Below are 18286 nucleotides of genomic sequence, written 5' to 3' on the forward strand. Positions count from 1 at the left end.
TCTGTTGCCTTTCATGTTAGACTTCCTCTCCCACCTGCACTCTATGGAATCATCCTATTGCTTGGTCTGACTGTTGCCTTTGTAAGCTTCCCTTTATTTTAAGGCAATTATAGTTAATAGTTAATTTTCGTCCGGTAGCCTGATTGACTGTCAGTGACTTTCTGGGCGTTGGTGGAGATGTGACCTTGGGGTCAAATTCCAGTGACTTATCACAGATGATGCCTGAGGAAAGGAGAGCAGGCCTGATAACAGAATGGGCACAACTGCTGTGGAAACCCAGTTAAGAGTCTGGCTGACCCCCAAAAATGCAAGTGTGATTTCACTCCTGCAGAGGACTCTGACAAACTTTTTGAGAAATGACACTTGCCACCATCCTGTCATCATTTCCAAGTGCTGCTTTTTGGAGTCTCAAGGCCTGTCTGAACATTTACATTTGCTTGGTCATTGAGATGTGGATATCTGATAAAATTTCATGAGCCTTGTGTTCCCCAACCGCATTATCCTCAAAGGAAAGGAAATGCTCTTCTTTGCGAATAATCCCAGGAGAAAATGTTTCTTTCATTTTTCAGCAGTGACGGGGATGGAATGAGAGCCTTCCGTGTTCATCCTGCTGGCCAACCCTTACAGCTCTGCTGCTGACACCTTATCTGAATCAGTCTCCTGCCTGCCACTGGGTAGACCAGGTTGGCTAGCCCACACACCTCCACTGGGTTCCCTGTGCGTCATCGTGTGTGAAGATTACAGACTCAGGCTGCGTCCTGCTTTACTTGGGTTCTGGGGGTCTGAAACCCGGTTCTCATGTTTGAAGCAAGAGCCTTCCACATGGAGCCGTTGCCATCTCCCCAGCTCTCAAGAGGAAATATTCTAAGATCAGGACCATGGTGAGAAGTCAGCCTGGGAGAGTTAGTTCTTCATTGTCAAACTGGCTTTATCTTCCTAATATCATCACTTGGTTCTCGGCCTACAGTATTCCCTGTGCCCAGTTCCACTGTCTGTGGAACTTTCCAATGTCCAACTTTCTTAAAAGAGCAGGCCACAAAAAACACACCATTTCCTTTATTAATGTTGCTGTTTTACCTTAAAAAAACAAACACCCAGCCCAATTCAAAACACTTTTCTGGATGGATTTCGAAGGTCTGTACCTTGAATCTGAGGATCTTTATCTCAGGTAGCACCCCCGGAGAGGCAGCAAGACCCTCCACCCCCAGGTACCTGGTGCCCACATACAGTTGCTTTTCTTGCCTTCATTTTCCAAAAGGCATGGTTGAATGGATGACAGCCTGAGGTGTGCTTTGAGTTCTCTGAGGGAGGGTCTTGTCCAATGCAATTGGTTGCTGTCAAATGTCCAACTCCAAGTATAATCAGGGAGACAGGCATGCCCTGGATGTCATCTGTGTCACTGCGTCTCTGAGTGGCAGCCGGCAGACCTTCATGGGAAACAGCATGTTACTAAGAGCCTTGCTGACCCCAACAGCCAACCCTCTGAGATAACTAAGGCTTCTTTGTACCTTCCCTGAAAAGATGGTGGATGTCTCCTCCAGGGCCTGTGGCTCCTGTGGGAACTGTTTCCTTCATTGCTTTGGTGTAACCACAACCCTAGAGATCTGTTTGGATTCTGTTCTCCTAAGTTAAATATATAGTACAAATATTCTGCCTTTCTTTGTCTAGCCTCTAACTCTGGTCTGTGTAGCTCTGCCTCCTATATTGTGCTAGCCTTTCTCAAAGCAAAAGATGAAATAAGAGATAGACAAGCTATTTAAAAAATGCTTTAGGAAGGGCTGTTCTTTAGGGGCATTTAGACTCCGTCATAGCTTTTATTTATTTATTTATTTTTGTTAATTTGATCTTTCCCTCAGGAACTCGGAAGACTCACACATATGCACAGAGAAGTGTGCTAATAGGCTCAAGAATATTGGTTGTATCTGTATAGACAAGAAGGAGTTAAATTCTTTTAAAAATTACATTTATTTGTATGTTTGGAGGTTGGAGAATAACTTTTGAGATCAGTTCTCTCCATCATTTGGGTCCCAAGGATGAAATTCAGGTCTTCAGGATTGGTGGCAAGCACTTTACTCAATGAGCCCCCTCACCAGCCCAAAATATTTTACTTTAAAGTAAGCTAAGACATGTAGTTTTTGCTTATACTGAATATCAGTTAAAACTCTCAAAAACTTTTTAATCATCTTTGAAATTCACATTTTTTTTGAAATTCACGATTTTAATGAAAAAAAAAATCCCTGAAGACTTGCTAGTTTGGTAGCTGGCAGAAGTGGCCTATAAAAGCCTTCAAAGGGGCAGGCGAGACAGCTCAAATTAAGATGCTGGCTGCCGGTCCTGACACGGGAGTCCCATCCCCAGAACCCACAAGATGGAAGCAGAGACCAACTCTGGCAAGCTGTCCTCTGACCTCCACATGTGTGTGTTGATACGTGCCCCTCCCACACACATAAATAAAAATTAAACAATCCCATTAAAAGTGGGATTTTTGTGAGGGAGGTCTTTTATGTTTTGTTTTTGAGATGGGGTAGGTAGTCCAGGCTCAGCGTAACTTTCCATTCTCCTCAGTCCACCTCAGGGTGCTGGGAACCCAGGTGTGTACTGCCATCCCTGGGTTATTTTTACTATTGTCAGTGGTCCTGAAAATTGAATCCAGTATGTATGCATGTTAGGAAAGTATCTCACAACCAAACATATCCCCAGCACAACTCTTTGGGTTTTGTAAGCATTCTACTACTGAAAACCCATAACCTAAAACTCTCGGGCTTTTGGTTTGGTTTTGACTCTTGTTTTATTTTTGAGACAAGGTCTTGTTAGATTGCTTAGGTTAACCTGAGACTTGATATAACCCAAGATAGCCTCTAACTCGTGATCCTCCTGCCTCTGCCTCTGTAGTGCTGAGATTCCTCACACAACACCATATTTCTCTCTCCCATGAAAACTGCAAAACAGAATATCTCGGGGTTAAAATTAAGTCAGCAGTCACCATTGTGGTGAGTTTTATGCTGGCTAGATAGTCACTGTGGTGATACTAACAAAAATTTTGGAGGATTTTAAAAGCAAGTTCTGTATTTTCAGGGATCATTCTTGACATCTGTCTTTACTGCTGTCACAATCCAGTGTCCAGTGTCACTTTACCTCATACAAATAACTTTTGGGATCACTGCCCACAAAGTCTTCAAAAGAAGAATAAAAGAATAGACTGAGAATGTGTCTGCTTGGACAGGAAGATGATCAGCTTGAGGGTGCCTGGGCACCCCATGTGCATGCCTAATAGCAAACACCTGCCAACATGAAGCTCCGGAACATCAAGATTTCCAGAACGTGTCTGCCAAGCTGCATTTTCTCTTAAGGGTATTAGGAGTGAGAAACATCAAACATAAACTGAAAAGATTGTCATGGATGCATGCTGCGTCCATGTTTTATGAATACAGGAGTCGTTCCAGAATTAGACTTCAGTAGGAGTGCAATGAAGAGCCCTCTCCATCGCTGGGAGATTTTGATCAGTAACTCTGGCCTTGGGAAGGGGTTCAGTCACAGCAGTTCCTTGGGAGCAAAGTAGATCAGACCAAACTCAAAAGATAGGGAAGGATCTTTTACCCTCTTTCCTGAGGATAATTGGCCTGTTTCTGTGAGAGTCTAATTTACCCTCAGCAAGAGGCCAAATTGGCCTTAATTGTGTCCTAATTATTTGCCTAAACAGCTCATCTTTATTTCTAGTTCTCCTATCACCTCTTGACATCTATAGGAGGCTACTTCTGAGCTGCTGCTTCAGTCACAAACATTTCTTAACCCTTTAGACACTCCCGTATGAACTAGCTCGCTACTCTGAGCTGATCGAGTTTGGTTTTCCATGCATTCCTGGGCAAAATTCTCAGAAGAATGCCTGGTTTTACCCATCCACATAGCAATCACTGAGCAACTCAAAGAACAGATCTCTGAAACCAGATGAGCAGATCTGGCTAAAAATCAAAAGATGAATACGGCTGGAGAGATGGCTCAGAGCTTAAGAGCACCGGCTACTCTTCAGACAATCTGGGTTTGAGTCCCAGCACCACTTGGTGCCTTACAAGTGCCTGTAACTCCAATTCCAGGGGATCCAGTGCTCTCTTCTGGCCTCCTTGGGTACAAGGCATGCACATGGTACATAAACCTACATGCAAGCAAAACACCAATACATGTAATTAAAAAAAAAAAAGATGGAACGAAATTGCCCTCAAGAGTGAAAATCCTGCATTACGGAAGAACAGAGGCTGTGAATTCGAGAATAGGGTCTATAAAGTATCCATAGTAAGGGTCTTGGAGTCTCTAGAACTGGAGTTCCGAGTGGTTGTAAGCCATCATGTGGGTACCAGGAATCAAACCTGAGTCCTCCGGAAAAATAGCCTGGGCTCTTGGCCACTGTGCATCTCTCCAATCCTTATTTTTTATATCTGTGTGTCTGTGTGTGAGTATGAGCAAGTGCGTTCTAGTGTCAGAGTCCAGAGGAAGTGTTAGTCCCCTGGAGCTGGAGTCACCGGCGGTGTGAATCCACTCCGCGTGCGTGCTGGGAGCCAAACTTTTCAAGAGCAGCCAGTGCTTTCAATGGCTGAGCCATCTCTCAACCCTAAGGGTTGGATTTAGGCAAAGGGATTCCGTGGAAAGGAGAAACGAAACAAAATGTACTAAATGTTTCTACAACTAATTCATTCATACAAAGGGATGCACCCCTTTCGAATTGTATTTCTTCCTACCTCACTTCTCCCCCACGTGAACAGTTAATACAGAGACGGCGCCAGGGCACCAAGAAAACTCACAGAAGGCTGAGCTCTGTTGCCTACTTCAAGATGTCTGCCAGTTTCTCCTCATAGTATAGGAAGTTCTCCTGAATGTCCTCCCAGGGCTCAAAGGCCTTGGATTCGCCCTCTTCTTGCTCCACAAAATTCTGCCAGATGTACTCGAAGTCCTGGGGTTTCATGATGCGAAGTTTGCAGCCAGCCTCCTTCAGCTTTTTCAGGGCGGCCTGGACCTCCGGCTCCTCCCACATGAAGAGCCGGCCCACCAGGATGAGCAGGCGCAGGTTCTTGGCCTTGCTGAGGGTTTTGAGAATTCGGTCAGCGCAGGCCGCGCAGGGGCTGGACGACACATACCAGGTGACGTTGTACTTCAGGGCCGGGTCGAAGGCTGGCAGGATGGTATTGAAGAAAGCCTCCTCGGCATGGGCACCTGCGTGCTCATCCTCCAGGTAGCCCCGCGACGCCTGCACTTGGCCTCCTTTGCTCTGTGCTTCAACAACGTAACAGAGAAAGGTCTTGTTCCGCCCGGAACTGTATTCCACATTCCGGAACTGAAACTTAAAGAAGTTGACAGGCAGCCGCTCCCTGTAGGTCAAGGAGACAAGGCAGGGAAGAAGGGAGTGATGAGCAGGCAGAGCTCCAAGACCCATTCGTTCTTCCTGAAAACTGGCCTTGCGTATGCTGACCACACACACACACGCGCAAGCACACACACGAACGGAGTTACAGAGGTTAGGAGTGCTTGTTGCTCTTCTAGAGGACTTCAGTTTGGTTCCCAATATCCATGTTCGGTGACTGTCTAGTTCTAAGAGTTCTGACACCCCCTTCTGGCTTCCAAAGTCACCTGCACATACTCAGGGACATACACACATCAGTATAAAAATACCTACCTCTCAAACAACAGACTCTTTATGTAGCCCTGGCTGTCCTGGAACTAACTATATAGACCAGGCTGGCCTTGAACTCACAAAGATCGATCTGCCTTTACTCCCTAAGAACTGAGACTAAGGGCATGTGCCACCTCGCTTGGCACAAAACTCTTTTTAAAAGACTTTCCTGGGAGAGAGAGAGATAATCTGGATTTGAGTTTGTGTTCTAGTTGTTACCCTAGACCTAGGGTAAGTGTCCCCAGTGTTTCCACTGTTGACTCAGTTTCTCTTCCTCTCTTCTCTCATACCTCTCTCTCAGTGGGGTCTAGTTAGCCCCGCTGGCCTGGGTCTCCAGGTCATCTTGTCTCAGCCTCCCAAGTTCTGGGATGGCAGGAATGTGCCACCCTCATCCTACCCCATGAATGCACCCCACAGCACGAAGCAGCAGGTTGTGGGATTTCTCGTGATGGAACAAGACAAAGATTGAACAGAGTGTTCTGTGCCTTCATTTCTCCTTGCAGCTCTCACAGATGGCATTTTGGTCGTGGACTGGCCTATATCTCATGCCACGATGTTCTTCTCTTGGCTGTTTTTCAATTGAAAGGGGTTTCCCAGGATCAGGGGCTAAGAGTGATCTTTGAGGCAAGTCTCAAGGGTACTACGAGGTCATTAAGCCTGAGTGTAGTGTTGGACCATTTCAGTCTTGAGGGCTTGGCCCTTGGCTACATGGCTGTCATGTAGCAGCTAGGATCTAGTTAGACTGGGAAGCTGCAAATAAACAGCCAGGAATGCCAGAACACTGCAGAAGTGGGCAGGAGCGGACAGATGCAGTGGGGTGGTTAGTTTGTCAACTTGATTTAGAATCACCCAGGAGACACATCTCTGGGCATGTCTGTGAGGCTGTTTCCAGGGAGATTTGCCCAAGAAGGGAGGAGCTATCCTAAAAGGTGGGTACCATCGCATGGGCTCAGGGCTCAGGTTGACCAGAAAGGGGAAGAAGAAGAAGCGAGCCGAGCACCAGCATTTAGTGCTTCTGGCTTTGCGACTGTGGCTGCCATGTTACCAGGCCTTCCTGCTCTGACAGGTTGTGTCTCCTCACACTGCGAGCCCAGAGAAACTCTTCTCCTGTTGCTTCTTGTCAGGCATTTGGTTATAGCCATGTGGACAGTCTTTGGACAAGATATGGGTCTTGAAAGTTGAACCTGGATTCACGAAGCAGTACAAAATGGTTTCTAGTTCTTGAAAAGGGGTGTGCTACAAATGACATCCAGGGAGACCCTGGACACCAGTGGTGACACCAGGCTGACATAGTGCAGCTGGGCATAGCCTGAGATGTAAAGAGCCCTCTACATGTCAGGACATTGGTAAGTAGAAGATTTAAGGAGAGAATAATATCAGGAAGTAAATGGAATAGGAGTAGCCAGGCATTATAAAGAACAGCTTGGCCCTGATTGAAAGAGAGAGAGAGAAGGCATCAGAGTTTACAATCCTGTTCTTTTAAAATTCCATTTGTTTATTTATTCACAAGGAGGGGGCACCCATGTCACATCAGGTGTGTGGAGGGCAAAGGACGACTTGCAAGAGAAGTTTCTCTCTTTCCACCCTGTAGAGGAGCGGGACAGAGCTTAGGTCATTAGGGTTGGCAGCAAGCACTTTTACCTGCTGAGCCATCTTGTGGCTCTCAAAGATTGTTTTTATTTTTCTTGTCTGTGAGTACTTTTCTTAAATGTACAGATTTCCTGTACAGATTTGAAGGCCAATGAAAATGAGATTCTTTTCAGTCAGGAGTGGAAAGGAGAAGGGCCAGCCAGAGGGGCTGCCTTGCTCTAACTGGTCACTGGGCTAAGGTGTGGCTCCCGGAGAGTGCTTGCCTGGCATGCAAGATTCAGCGCTACAGAATAAACGTATGATCTCTGCACCTGCTGCAGAACATGCCCCGTGGCGCCACCAGCTCACTCGGCAGCGCTGTCTCTCTGCGTCTTCTCTTTCCTTAGAAAGGTCAGTTGACCCCAGGGCTTCGGGGGAATCCCTAGTGTCCCAACTTTGGCTGCTTAAGGAGAAGCAGCCAATTCGAAGAGCAGAGGAAGCCCCAGGGCTTTACCTTCCCCTCGCCTCATCACAAAACGCTCTCCACCCAGTTTCCATGCCTCCTGCCATCAAGTTAGTTTCCAATATGGAGATAGATCTGTCTGAGGACCCGGCCCCAGGATTCCTTTATGGCTATATTTAGCTCTCTAAGCCCCTCCATACCTGTCTGGCAGTGTTTATTATTTACTTAACATTTCAGCAGGAGCAATCAGCGGATGTTTTTTTCTTTCCTTTCGCAAGCAAACCCACCAAGTGGAAGAATACTCTTAATTGCAAAGTTTTACTCACCCACCAGGCCACCCTCCAGCTCTGCCTGTCCTGGTGGGGTGTGGGGGAGTGGGGTCCTGAAAATTTTCTTTTCCTGATGATACAGAACTGATGTTATCTTTCTTTCCTTCCTTCCTTCCTTCCTTCCTTCATACTTTCTTTATTTTGTTCTTTCTTTCTTTTCCCAGACATTTTTGGTATTTAAGGACTTTTGCAAGACTCCCTCCTTCCTCAGAGTCCAACCCAGAGCCACCTCTGTGCTGGATCCTGGGGAAGGGAGGGAAGGTGGTAGAAATACCTATGACTACTTGGGACTTTTAGCAGTAGCTGCCTCATGTTATTTATCTTTTCCTGGAGTTCCCAACACTTCCCCCTATGCCCAAAGCATTGTTCTAAGTTTCTCCAGTGTAGCCTCACTAAAAGAGCAAGAATTTGGCCCAGCCAACAGAAGCAAGGGGGCTGACTGATGAGATCAGATGGATGTCTTCTCAAAGCCCCTCCCTCATAAACTCTGACATTTGCCCCCTCCTCTGCTTCCCAAAGCATGAAGAGAGGACCCAGAAACCTTAAACCCATGGGAGAGGAGGAAAGGTCACCTCACTATAAATATCCATTTCTGACCCAGTCCTGCCAGCAGTCCCAGGGCCCGCCCTGCCTCTCACAGGGCCTCTGCCCTAGCTGCTTATGGGAGAACTTGCCGCCTACACTTAACTTAGGCTCAGCTAGAGCCTGTGCTTGCTTGGCTCCTCAGTGGGCTTCTTGATCAGAAGAAGCATAAAGGTCAAATAAGGTTCTTTGAGTGCCCATGGACGACTTCAACCAGGAGAAAGCTGGCAGAGGTCTGAAATCATTGCAGAGAGCTGGATGGCACGGCTAGTTCAGGCAACTGTGAAAACATGGGATAAGCCAACACTACTTCGCATCATACGTTAAGGAAAGAAACAGAGATTTCTAACTTCTCAGTTGTAAACCTTTTCCCTAATGACAGGATATGGCCAAGTACTACCCTCAACCCCAGTAGATTTCACTGCTAAGGGAGTGGACGTTCTGTCTCTGTGTGTGTGTAACTGTGTACATGTGTGCAGGTGAGTGGGAAGGGTGAACTGGAGAGTGACAATGACAGGAAGTCTTGTTTGTCTGCTTTTAGTCACTCATTCAGGTGTAGGTCAGGGGGTTTGATTCCAGTTCTCGCTTGTATGCACCACACACACACTGGGTATTGCAAGGAACAAATAGGGAAACCCAGGATCCTAATACCTAGAAAAAAAAATCTGCTGAGCGAGAGAGAACTAATGTGGGTACATGTAGTGTGTGTTTTTTCTAAAGTGTATGCTTTAAACATTTGTGTTCCTTGAGCACAAATATGCAGCAGAGTAGGGGTCCCTAAAATCTAGCTGGTCAGAGGTGAAATATTTGCTACAAAAGAACCCATGGAGTGGACAGTCCTCTCAGGGCTGGCTGAATATTGACTTGTTTCTGTTTCCCCTTGCCAGAGCGGTTTGGGAGACCTGTGAATGAGGAAAAGTCGCTGCATTCAACAGCCACCTTTCTCGTGCCACCTTTCTCGTACCCCCTTTCAATATGGATGCCAAGAGTGGGCCCAGCCAAGACGAGGAGTGCAGAGCAAAGCAGAAGTTTCTAGAACTAAGGAGAGAATGCTAGATTTGCAGGGCTAGAGGAAGTTCTGTCCAAGGCAAGCCAGAAGTTAGGGTCTTCTCCATGGGAGACACTCTTTCCATACAGCTCTGACCTTCCCAAAGGCCAGGGTGGCAGTTGGTGGACTATTTTCTGTTTCTAATAGCCCATTTCCAGAGGCCAGGGTGAGGAGATGTGGCATTAAAAATAGTGTTGAGGGGGCTGGGCATGGTAGCACACACCTTTAACCCCAACACTTGGGAGGCCAAGTGAATTAGAAGCCAGCCTGCTCTGCCTGGTTCCAGGACAGCTTCATAGCCAGACCCTGACTCTACGGTCTATGGACCTAAAATTCAGTCGCTAAAGTGCTTGCTGGGAAAGAGCCAACACCTGACTTTGAATCCCCAGACCCTAAGTAAAGCGCCAGATGAGGCAGTGCCCTTTTCTGTGATCCTGACATTCCTTCAGAAATGTGAAAGGCGGAGACAGAAAACTCCCCGGCACCCCCTGGGCCAGCAAGCCTGGCAGACACAGTGGAAAACAAAAGACCCTGCCTCAGACAAGGTGAACTTGGGGACTGACTCTCAAGGGAGTTCTCCTCTGACCTCCACATACACATGCTCCCACATTCACACAAATGTATGCACACACACATACACACAAATGGCGTTGAAGGCTCATTTCACAGACATACATGTGAGTTAAAGCATTCATATGCATACAATAAAAGAAGTAAATCTAGAAGAATAAGAAGATGTAGTTAAAAGAGGACTCGTTCTGCCGTTTATCTTCATTCTACCGTAACCCTGTAATAGCAGGCCATGCTTTCTACTGAACATACATGGTAACATGCTTACAAGGATGGTGCTAGGGAGGGCCAGGGTCACTCATGGCACAGATGGAAAGGTGGGATCATGTTGCCCTAGAGCATCCCCGTGTTTGCTGCAAGGGCATGCCTGGAAAATGTTGTCCATCTTGAGAGCTGCAAGTCTCTTTATATTCTGATCTCTGCATAAGAAGCCCTCCCTCCAGCCCAGCTCCTGTCACAGTGGCTTCCAGAGAGCCTGGTACCTGCAAGTGCTCATTCATTAGTCCACTTATTTACCCTACACCCATTTATTGAGTACCAATTGAGAGCTAGAGATAAAGTAATGAAAGGGAGTCCTTGTTCTCATGTCAGAAAGCTATTCTAATGGACGCAAGCAGTTAAGTGTGCAATTCATAGATGGCAAATACTTGTGGATATAAAAGTCATCTTTATGGTTTGCTTGGGGTAGCGTTGTGCTTTGTAGTCATAAGGTCCTGGGGTTCATACCCTGTGACCCTGAGTAACCTTAAGCAAAGTCCCTATACTTCTGAGGTTTATTTCTCTATGCAAATGACTGAGTAATCCAACCTCTCAGATTCTGAACAATGACAGACAATAAGTCACAGCTAGGGTTGATGGAATGAGATATCTTCTCTAAGCCTCAAGTTATATCTTTCAAAGAGCTTTAAGCAAACCACAGAAAGAGAAGCTTCTGGACCTGAGAGAAATATACCCAGCTGTCTGAGAGAAAGAGAAAATAAATCCCCAAGTTGTGATGTGTGCTGATTTTTTTCTTACACCATCGTCATTGTGTGCATGTTTGTCGCACATGATGTGTGCTGTGGATACATGTCTGTGCACGTCCTGCCACCTGTTTGGAGGCCAGAGGACAATGTTGTGGAGCCAGTTCTCTCCTTTCCAGCTTTATGTGAGTTCCGGGAATCGAACTCAGATGTCTGGGCTTGCATGACAAGCTCCTTTACCTGCTGAGCCATTTTGCAAGCCCAATATTTGCTGATTTCGCTCATGTAAATCCTGCACTATGGAGACTTCAAAGTATCGGTGGAAATCACTGGGTACAGGACAGGGAAGAGGTGGGTAGAATCTACTCTCCAGATGGGAGGATCTGGCTGCAGCACACCCTGGGGCTTTGGATGCCTTTCCAGAATCTTCCACCATCTTTCTTTGTTCTTATGCTCAGGTCTGCTTTCTGTCCGTTCATCCGAAACGCCCATGCAAACAGAATCACAATTGACAAATCTCTTCATTCCTCTCCAAACCCTCCTCATTCCAGGCTGTTCCATGAAAAGCATCCCCAAATCTAAGGAGTATTTTAGACCCATTCCCTGTGTAGTCTAGACTGGGAAAGGAGAGGCTTCACTGGCCCTTTGGAAAGGAAGAAAAGGAGAGCTATGGTCCCTGGCCCCACCTCTGGGCTATTTTAAGTATCTGTTTATCCAGCGAGGCCCGGGAGACAGATCACCACAGCTGTTGCCTGTGTCCAGGAAACAGTGCTCCATCTCCATCCAGAAGCACTCTCAGATTCAGAGCGCTGTCCCTCTGTGCCCCTTTCTTTGAGCCTTGGGCTGTGGAAAAACTTCTAACTCTCATTTCCATAGGAGACCTGTGGGCAAGCCACTTGGCCAGGAGTCCCAGGACCTGCCACTTTCTGGTTCTGTGATCTTAGGCATATTGTTCAGTTTTCCCAAGTCTGTCTGTCTGTCTGTCTCTCTCTCTCTCTGCATTATCTGAGGATGAATGAGGGTGAATTAAACACATCTTCCTCAGTATGTTTTGAGAAGCCTTAGACAAATGACCCACCTTGCCCTGTACCTGGGAGAGCAAAAGCTGCAGGGAGTGGAAGGTATGTGTGTAACTCAGGACAGCATGGTCCAGCATGCTTAGGTGTCAGTAAACGAATCCTCTGCCATAGGCAAGCCACTGGAATGGAGGACCCTGCTGGCCTGTTTGCCCTAGGCTTTCCCTGTGTCTATATTAGTCTGTGCCCAGCTGCTCCCTTAATCCTAGGATGAGAGCAAGATTAGCTGGTGAGCAGGAGTGAATGGAAGTTCAATGGCCGCTCACATCTCAGGAACCAAGCTACATTTCCCCCTGGGCTCTCTTAGAAGTCAGAGATTATCTGAGCAGGAAGGGACATTAAGAATCAAGTCGGGTAGCTTCCTCATTTTAGAAATAGGAAAATGGAGGCCAGGCCTGGGGCATCACATGTCAAGCATAAAACAGCAAGTCCAAATTACTACCCAAGCCTGCTTCTCCCCTTCATGCCTTGCTCCTTCTGAGACTCTGTGCCCCGACCCGGCCTTTGCTCGTTGCTGGAGACTGCTGTGGAGGGAACCACCACAGGGAAGAAACTTGCCTCCAGCCCCCCTCTTACTCTGCCTTAGATTTAGCTGCATCTTCCACTCTAGGAGCGGAGAGAGACGAGGAGGAAGGCTACTTGCGTTCATTCCTGGAGATGGCACAATCTGGATGAGAGGGGACCCTGCACATGACTCTCTCCCTTGGGGGCCTGGAGACTGGTTGATCTGAGACAGTTGCTCTAGGCTACACCAAGCTTGTGCACCAGCTCCTTTGTGTAAAAGCTCCCAGCGTCTGCAGTCTGGGCGATGACTGTCTTGCTGGGGCCGTCTTTAAATGTGCCATTCTCAGCGAACCCCCTGGAGCCGAGCTACATGCACAGGGGCAGGTGATGCCCAATACCTGCAGGCAAGTCCAGATGACCACCAGGGGCCCCTTCTCCCTCTCCACAGCCTCCATGCTAACATTCCTCCTCAGCAGGGCACCCATTCTGCCTTTGCACATGATCAGAGACTGCCGTGAAGAAAATGTCGTGTGGTTTCCATTCTATGGGTCTCATCTCCAGAGGCACTCCTCTGACCTTTTGATTAAGGAGTCCAAGGGTCACCTCAAGAAGCTGAGAATAGCTGGACCTGTTAGTATGTGTTTTTTTGTTTTTGTTTGTTTTTTGAGATAGAGTTGAGATAGCCTTGGCTGTCCTAGACTCCCTTTGTAAGGCCAGGATGGCCTTGAACTCACAGAGATCCACCTGCCTCTGCCTCCTGGAGCGTTGGGATTACAGGCCTGTGCCACCACACCCAGCAATGGAGAAGCAGAAGTAGGAAGATCTCTGTGAGTTCAAGGCCAGGATGTTCTACATAGAGAGATCCAGGCCAGTCAGAGTTACTTGGTGAAACACTGATTTAAAAAACAGAAAAACAATACAAACAAACAAACAAACAAAACCGGGCTTGGTGGCACAAGCCTTTATTCCCAGAGGCAGAGGCAAGGGTATTTCTGCCAGCCTGGTCTACAAAGCCAATCCAAAATAGCCATTTAGAGGAAATACTGCCTCTAAAAACAAAGAAACAAACTCCAAGAGGTATTTGCTGCCCTGAAGTCCTCGCTAGCTGCTGGGCAACAGAGCTTGTGACTGACCTTGGGCCCTACCGTGGGTCCTAACCTTCTGCAACCTGCTCAGATCCCACCCTCTCCCAGGCAGAAGACCCCAGCCCCCACACAAGGCTTACCCAGTGACAATCTCGAAGGGCGGCAGGTCGATCAATTCCTTCAGCTTCTCAGGGTCTTCCAGGTTCTCCAAATCATCTCCATTCTGGGAGGCCGGTGCCTCAGCCTCAGCGGCCTCTTTTTTCTGAGCCATGGAGGAACTGTGGCCGAAAAGTGGAGAGTTGCCAAGCCAGCCAGGACCTGATAGCAGAGTCCCAAGCAGCTGTCACCAGCTAAGCCTGGCTGGGGATGACAGAAAGAGGACCAGGCTTGTTGCTCTCACCCACTCAGCTGCAGGTTTTATAACCAGGGCCTCCCTCCCCTGGAGCTGTCTCGCTCATCCTTTTTTTTTTTTTTTAATTGAATGACTGGCGGGTGACAGGGTGGCGGCATGGAAACTCTGGCTATGTCTATTCCCCTATTTATCAGCAGGAGGACAGGAAGCTGGCAGGTGGCAACGGCTAGGCCAACCCTTCCCCACATCTCCCTTCTCACGTACCCAGACTCTGAGCTTTAGGGAAGAAGCCCTCTCAGTGTTTTAAATGGGATGAAGCCTGTGATGAAGGAGGGAATTGTGGAGAATTCCCTCCTTTGTTGTGAAGGCAACAAAGGAAGCCATTCCTGTTGAGGGAAACCAGCTTCAGGAAAGGAGAGTCTTGAAAGGCATGGGATAGAAACCAAAGATTTGAGAGGAGAGTTTCTGTTGCTACTCTGACAGGCTTCTCATGAGCCTAGGTTGCAATAGCAATCGACTACTGGTCTTTTTTCTTTTAAGGAGGTGGGGGTGGTGCGTGGGGGTTGGTCAGTGTGAGCGTATGCTCAGCTGTGTGTGCAGTGGCCAGAAGACTCTATCACCCTCAACCTAGTTCTTTGAGGCAGGGTATCTCCCTCACACTGTCTGAGTTAAACTAGAAGGCAGTAACCCCCACCCAGCCACCCTCAGGTCTCTGCCCTGCTGAAAGGCAAGTTTACAGGTGTTTCGAGGTCACCCAGCTTTTTGTGTTGGTCCTGAGATCCAAACTCTGTTTTCATGATTAAACATGAGCAAGTTTAACCCTCACTGCAGCTGCTGAACACTAATTTTAAAGCTGTAGGGATGTCCAGTTTACTGAGTTTCAAAGTTTCTAAATGGACTGACTGGGCAGTAAGTCTAGTGAGTTACCTGTAGGAGTATGTTTAAGACTCACTATAGCCTGGGGAAGCAACATGTGATATTGTCATACTAAACACAGGGACACTCAGATTCACAAGATGTTGGGGTCCTAGCTTGTGATCATATAGACTTTAAGTAGCATTGGTAGGATTAAAGTCCAGTTTAGTGCAAAGCATAAAATGTTCAGCCCTCACCCCCCCTTCATCAGTCCTGTGCTCATCTGACAAGTGCATACTGAGCAGGCACTCTCTGCTAGGAACTGTCTCAGGCACTGAAGCTCAGAACAGACCAAAGGACGCAGCAAAGGAGAGCCCTACTCTCATGGAGCTTGCATGTATTAGCTGCCAAATAAGCTAAGTAAAAGTATGTGAAATGTTTTGGTAAGTGCTGGAGAGAACAGGCAAAAAGGGATTTGAAAATGACAAAATGCGAGATTACATTAGGAAAAGATGTTTACTTTTTGTTTGTTTGGTTTGGAAAAAGGGTCTCTCTGTGGGGCCTGGGTTGTCTTGAAATAGTAGGCTGGCTTTGAACTCACAGAGATACACCTGCCTCTGCCTCCCAAGTGCTGGCATGTACCAGTACACCTAGCCCTTATTTTTTATTTTTAATTATGTGTTTGTATGTATGTCTCTGTGTGTCTATGTGCATCTGAGTGTAGGTGCTTGCAGAGGCCAGAAGAGAGCATCAGCTACCTTGGAGGTGAAGTTACAGGAAGTTTGAGCTGCCCCATCTGGATACTGGGTTGAGGTCCTCTGCAAGAGCAACGTGTGTTCTTAATCACTGAGCCCCAAGATTATATTTTAATAGGGAAGGACTTTGGAACATAACAGGGGGCATGCTGAAGGCAACAAAGGAAGCATTCATATGCTTATCAAAACGGAAAGTTTTCCCAGCAGAGGTATGGAGGGGTGAGGAGGAGGTGTAGATTTTCAGGGGTGGGTACAGAGGCCCTGAGATTTCCTACTGTCTTTGAGGAAGTAGAAGGGACACCTGAGTGGTTGGAGAGCCTTAGGACAGAAAGCCAGAAGGAGAACAGAATACGGAGGAGCCATTGTCACTGAGCTGATGGGATATATATCCCACATCTGTTTTTGCAGGATCAGTGTAGCTGGTGCACAGTGTGATCCCAGCATTTGGGAGAAGGAGGCAGAAAAACCAGGAGTTCAAGGCCAGCATTGACTATGTGCTGAGGATGAGGCCAGCCTGGGCTGTAAGAGACTCTTCTACAAGCTATAATATATTATATATACTATGCTATGCTATGATATGCTATGCTATACTAAAATACCATACCATACCATACCATACCATACCATACCATACCATACCATACCATACCATACCATACCATAATATATTGGGGGACCCATTAGAAGACCAATCAAACCAGGTAGAAAAGGAATTGAACTGGGGTGGCATTGGAGGACAGCTGGGCAGAGTAGCTCATGTGCTGAGTGCTTAGCAGGCCCTCCAGCTTTCTATATTTGCGGTGGTACAAATGCTGCAGAATTCTCAGGGAAGTGAAAAATGCTGGTTGAAATGAGGAAGGATCCTGATAATATCGGTTGCAGGTAGGAAGGCTGGATACATAACTTGATGGAATGCTTGCTTAGCATATGCTAAAGCCCTGAGTTCTGTCCCCAGCGCTGAATACACCACGGATAAATACATCCAGCACTGGGGAGATGGAGACAGGAGGACCAGAAGTTCAGGGTCATCTTTGGCTATGTAGCAAGTTTATAGCCAGCTTGACTTACATGAGGCATTCTAGGGAAGTGGTCTGGAGCCAGACTAGAGAGGAGGAGTCAGGCCGAGCTGAGTGTGGGACTCTCTTTTTCCAGAGAGTTTTGAGCAGCATAGTGCACCATTAGTATGGGTTCCTAGCATTTAGAGCGCCGAGGACGACAAAGGTTGCTTTTATTACTCGAGGCTTTCTAGTCGGGAAGCACATTATATGTTTGTCCTACTTATTAAATTGATTGCTGATAGTATTCGTGTCTGGAGACTATAAATTTTCTTTGGAGACTCAAACGCGGGATGGAGGAAATAGTGCCAATGACCACAGCGCATTGTCAGTAACAAGTGATAAATAGCTGAGTGTTTGTTGTGACATAAGCATACAGCGTTTAGATGCAAAGCATTTGCTTCATTCTTTGATTTTAATCAACGTTTAGTGAGGGCTCCTATGAGCCAGGTGCCATAGTGAATATCAAGGACGTAAAGATGAATATGCAGGACTTAAGTCTTTATAGCATCTGGGACATTCATCAGGCACTCCAGCATGCCTCATCTCATTTCGTGTCACACACGTGAATTATTGGGCTTACTTTGCAAGCTAAGGGCTGGAAAGGGAAAGGGAACTTGGAAAGGGAACTTGCTCTGTGTGGGACCAACATGGGTCTGTGCTCAGGTCTTCTGCTCCTTCATCCAGTCTCACTCCTAGGGCTGCATCCAGGTCCTTTTCACTCAACATCTTTAAAGTGTTATGGAGATGAGGCTAGGGGAGATGGTGCAGTGGTTAAAGGGATTGCCACGCAAGCCTAAGGGTCAGATTTTGGATACCCACAACACACCTAAAGGCCGGGTATGTGTCTTGGCGCACCTGTGATGTCAGCCTCATAAGGCAGAGAGATGGGATCCCCAGAGAGGTCTGACTAGCGAGACTACCTGTATCTTGAGCTGTTTGATTGTGAGGCCCTGCATCAGTATAATAAGATGGAAGAGTGATGGAGGCTGATTCCTGACATCAGCCCCCGCTTCCACATGTACACACATGGGCACGCACACATACTTAAAATGCACAAACATGCATATACATGCCATAAACACACAAGACATAGAAAAAAAAATAAAGCACTGTGCATCTGAGTTCCTCATCCTCTTTTCAACTCTGGGGATGTGCTTGGATCACCTGAGGAAGACCCACGGGTCTCTGGAGGCCAAGTCCTGTCTGTTCACTGGTTCTCAGGGAAGGACTTTGACCCTAAGAATGTGTTCTTACCCCTTGATTCTCACGGGTAACCTTGGATTAGGAAGGTCAGGGATCCTGATTTACAGTCCCGTCTTAGCCTGATGCAGGGTGGGCTCTTAGGCAGCTACTTCACATCTCTGGGTCTCCGTTTCCCTGTCAAGCTACTGAGCTGTTGCTCTAAGGAATGAAAGTAAT

General features: G+C 47.2%; 1 protein-coding gene across 1 annotated transcript; it reads right to left on the minus strand.

The window, feature by feature from the left end:
- Positions 1 to 1041: 1041 nt before the first annotated feature.
- Positions 1042 to 14271, minus strand: Apobec2 (apolipoprotein B mRNA editing enzyme catalytic subunit 2). Its single transcript, XM_021637301.2, has 3 exons — positions 13988 to 14271; positions 4794 to 5357; positions 1042 to 1427 (listed from the first exon to the last, which is right to left on the minus strand). The coding sequence occupies exons 1-2, from the start codon at positions 14116 to 14118 to the stop codon at positions 4814 to 4816; spliced, it is 675 nt and encodes a 224-aa protein (XP_021492976.1). The 5' UTR covers positions 14119 to 14271; the 3' UTR covers positions 1042 to 1427; positions 4794 to 4813.
- Between the last annotated feature and the right edge of the window lie 4015 nt (positions 14272 to 18286).

Source organism: Meriones unguiculatus, chromosome 16 (assembly GCF_030254825.1).
Source record: "Meriones unguiculatus strain TT.TT164.6M chromosome 16, Bangor_MerUng_6.1, whole genome shotgun sequence".
Taxonomy (NCBI): Eukaryota; Metazoa; Chordata; class Mammalia; order Rodentia; family Muridae; genus Meriones; species Meriones unguiculatus.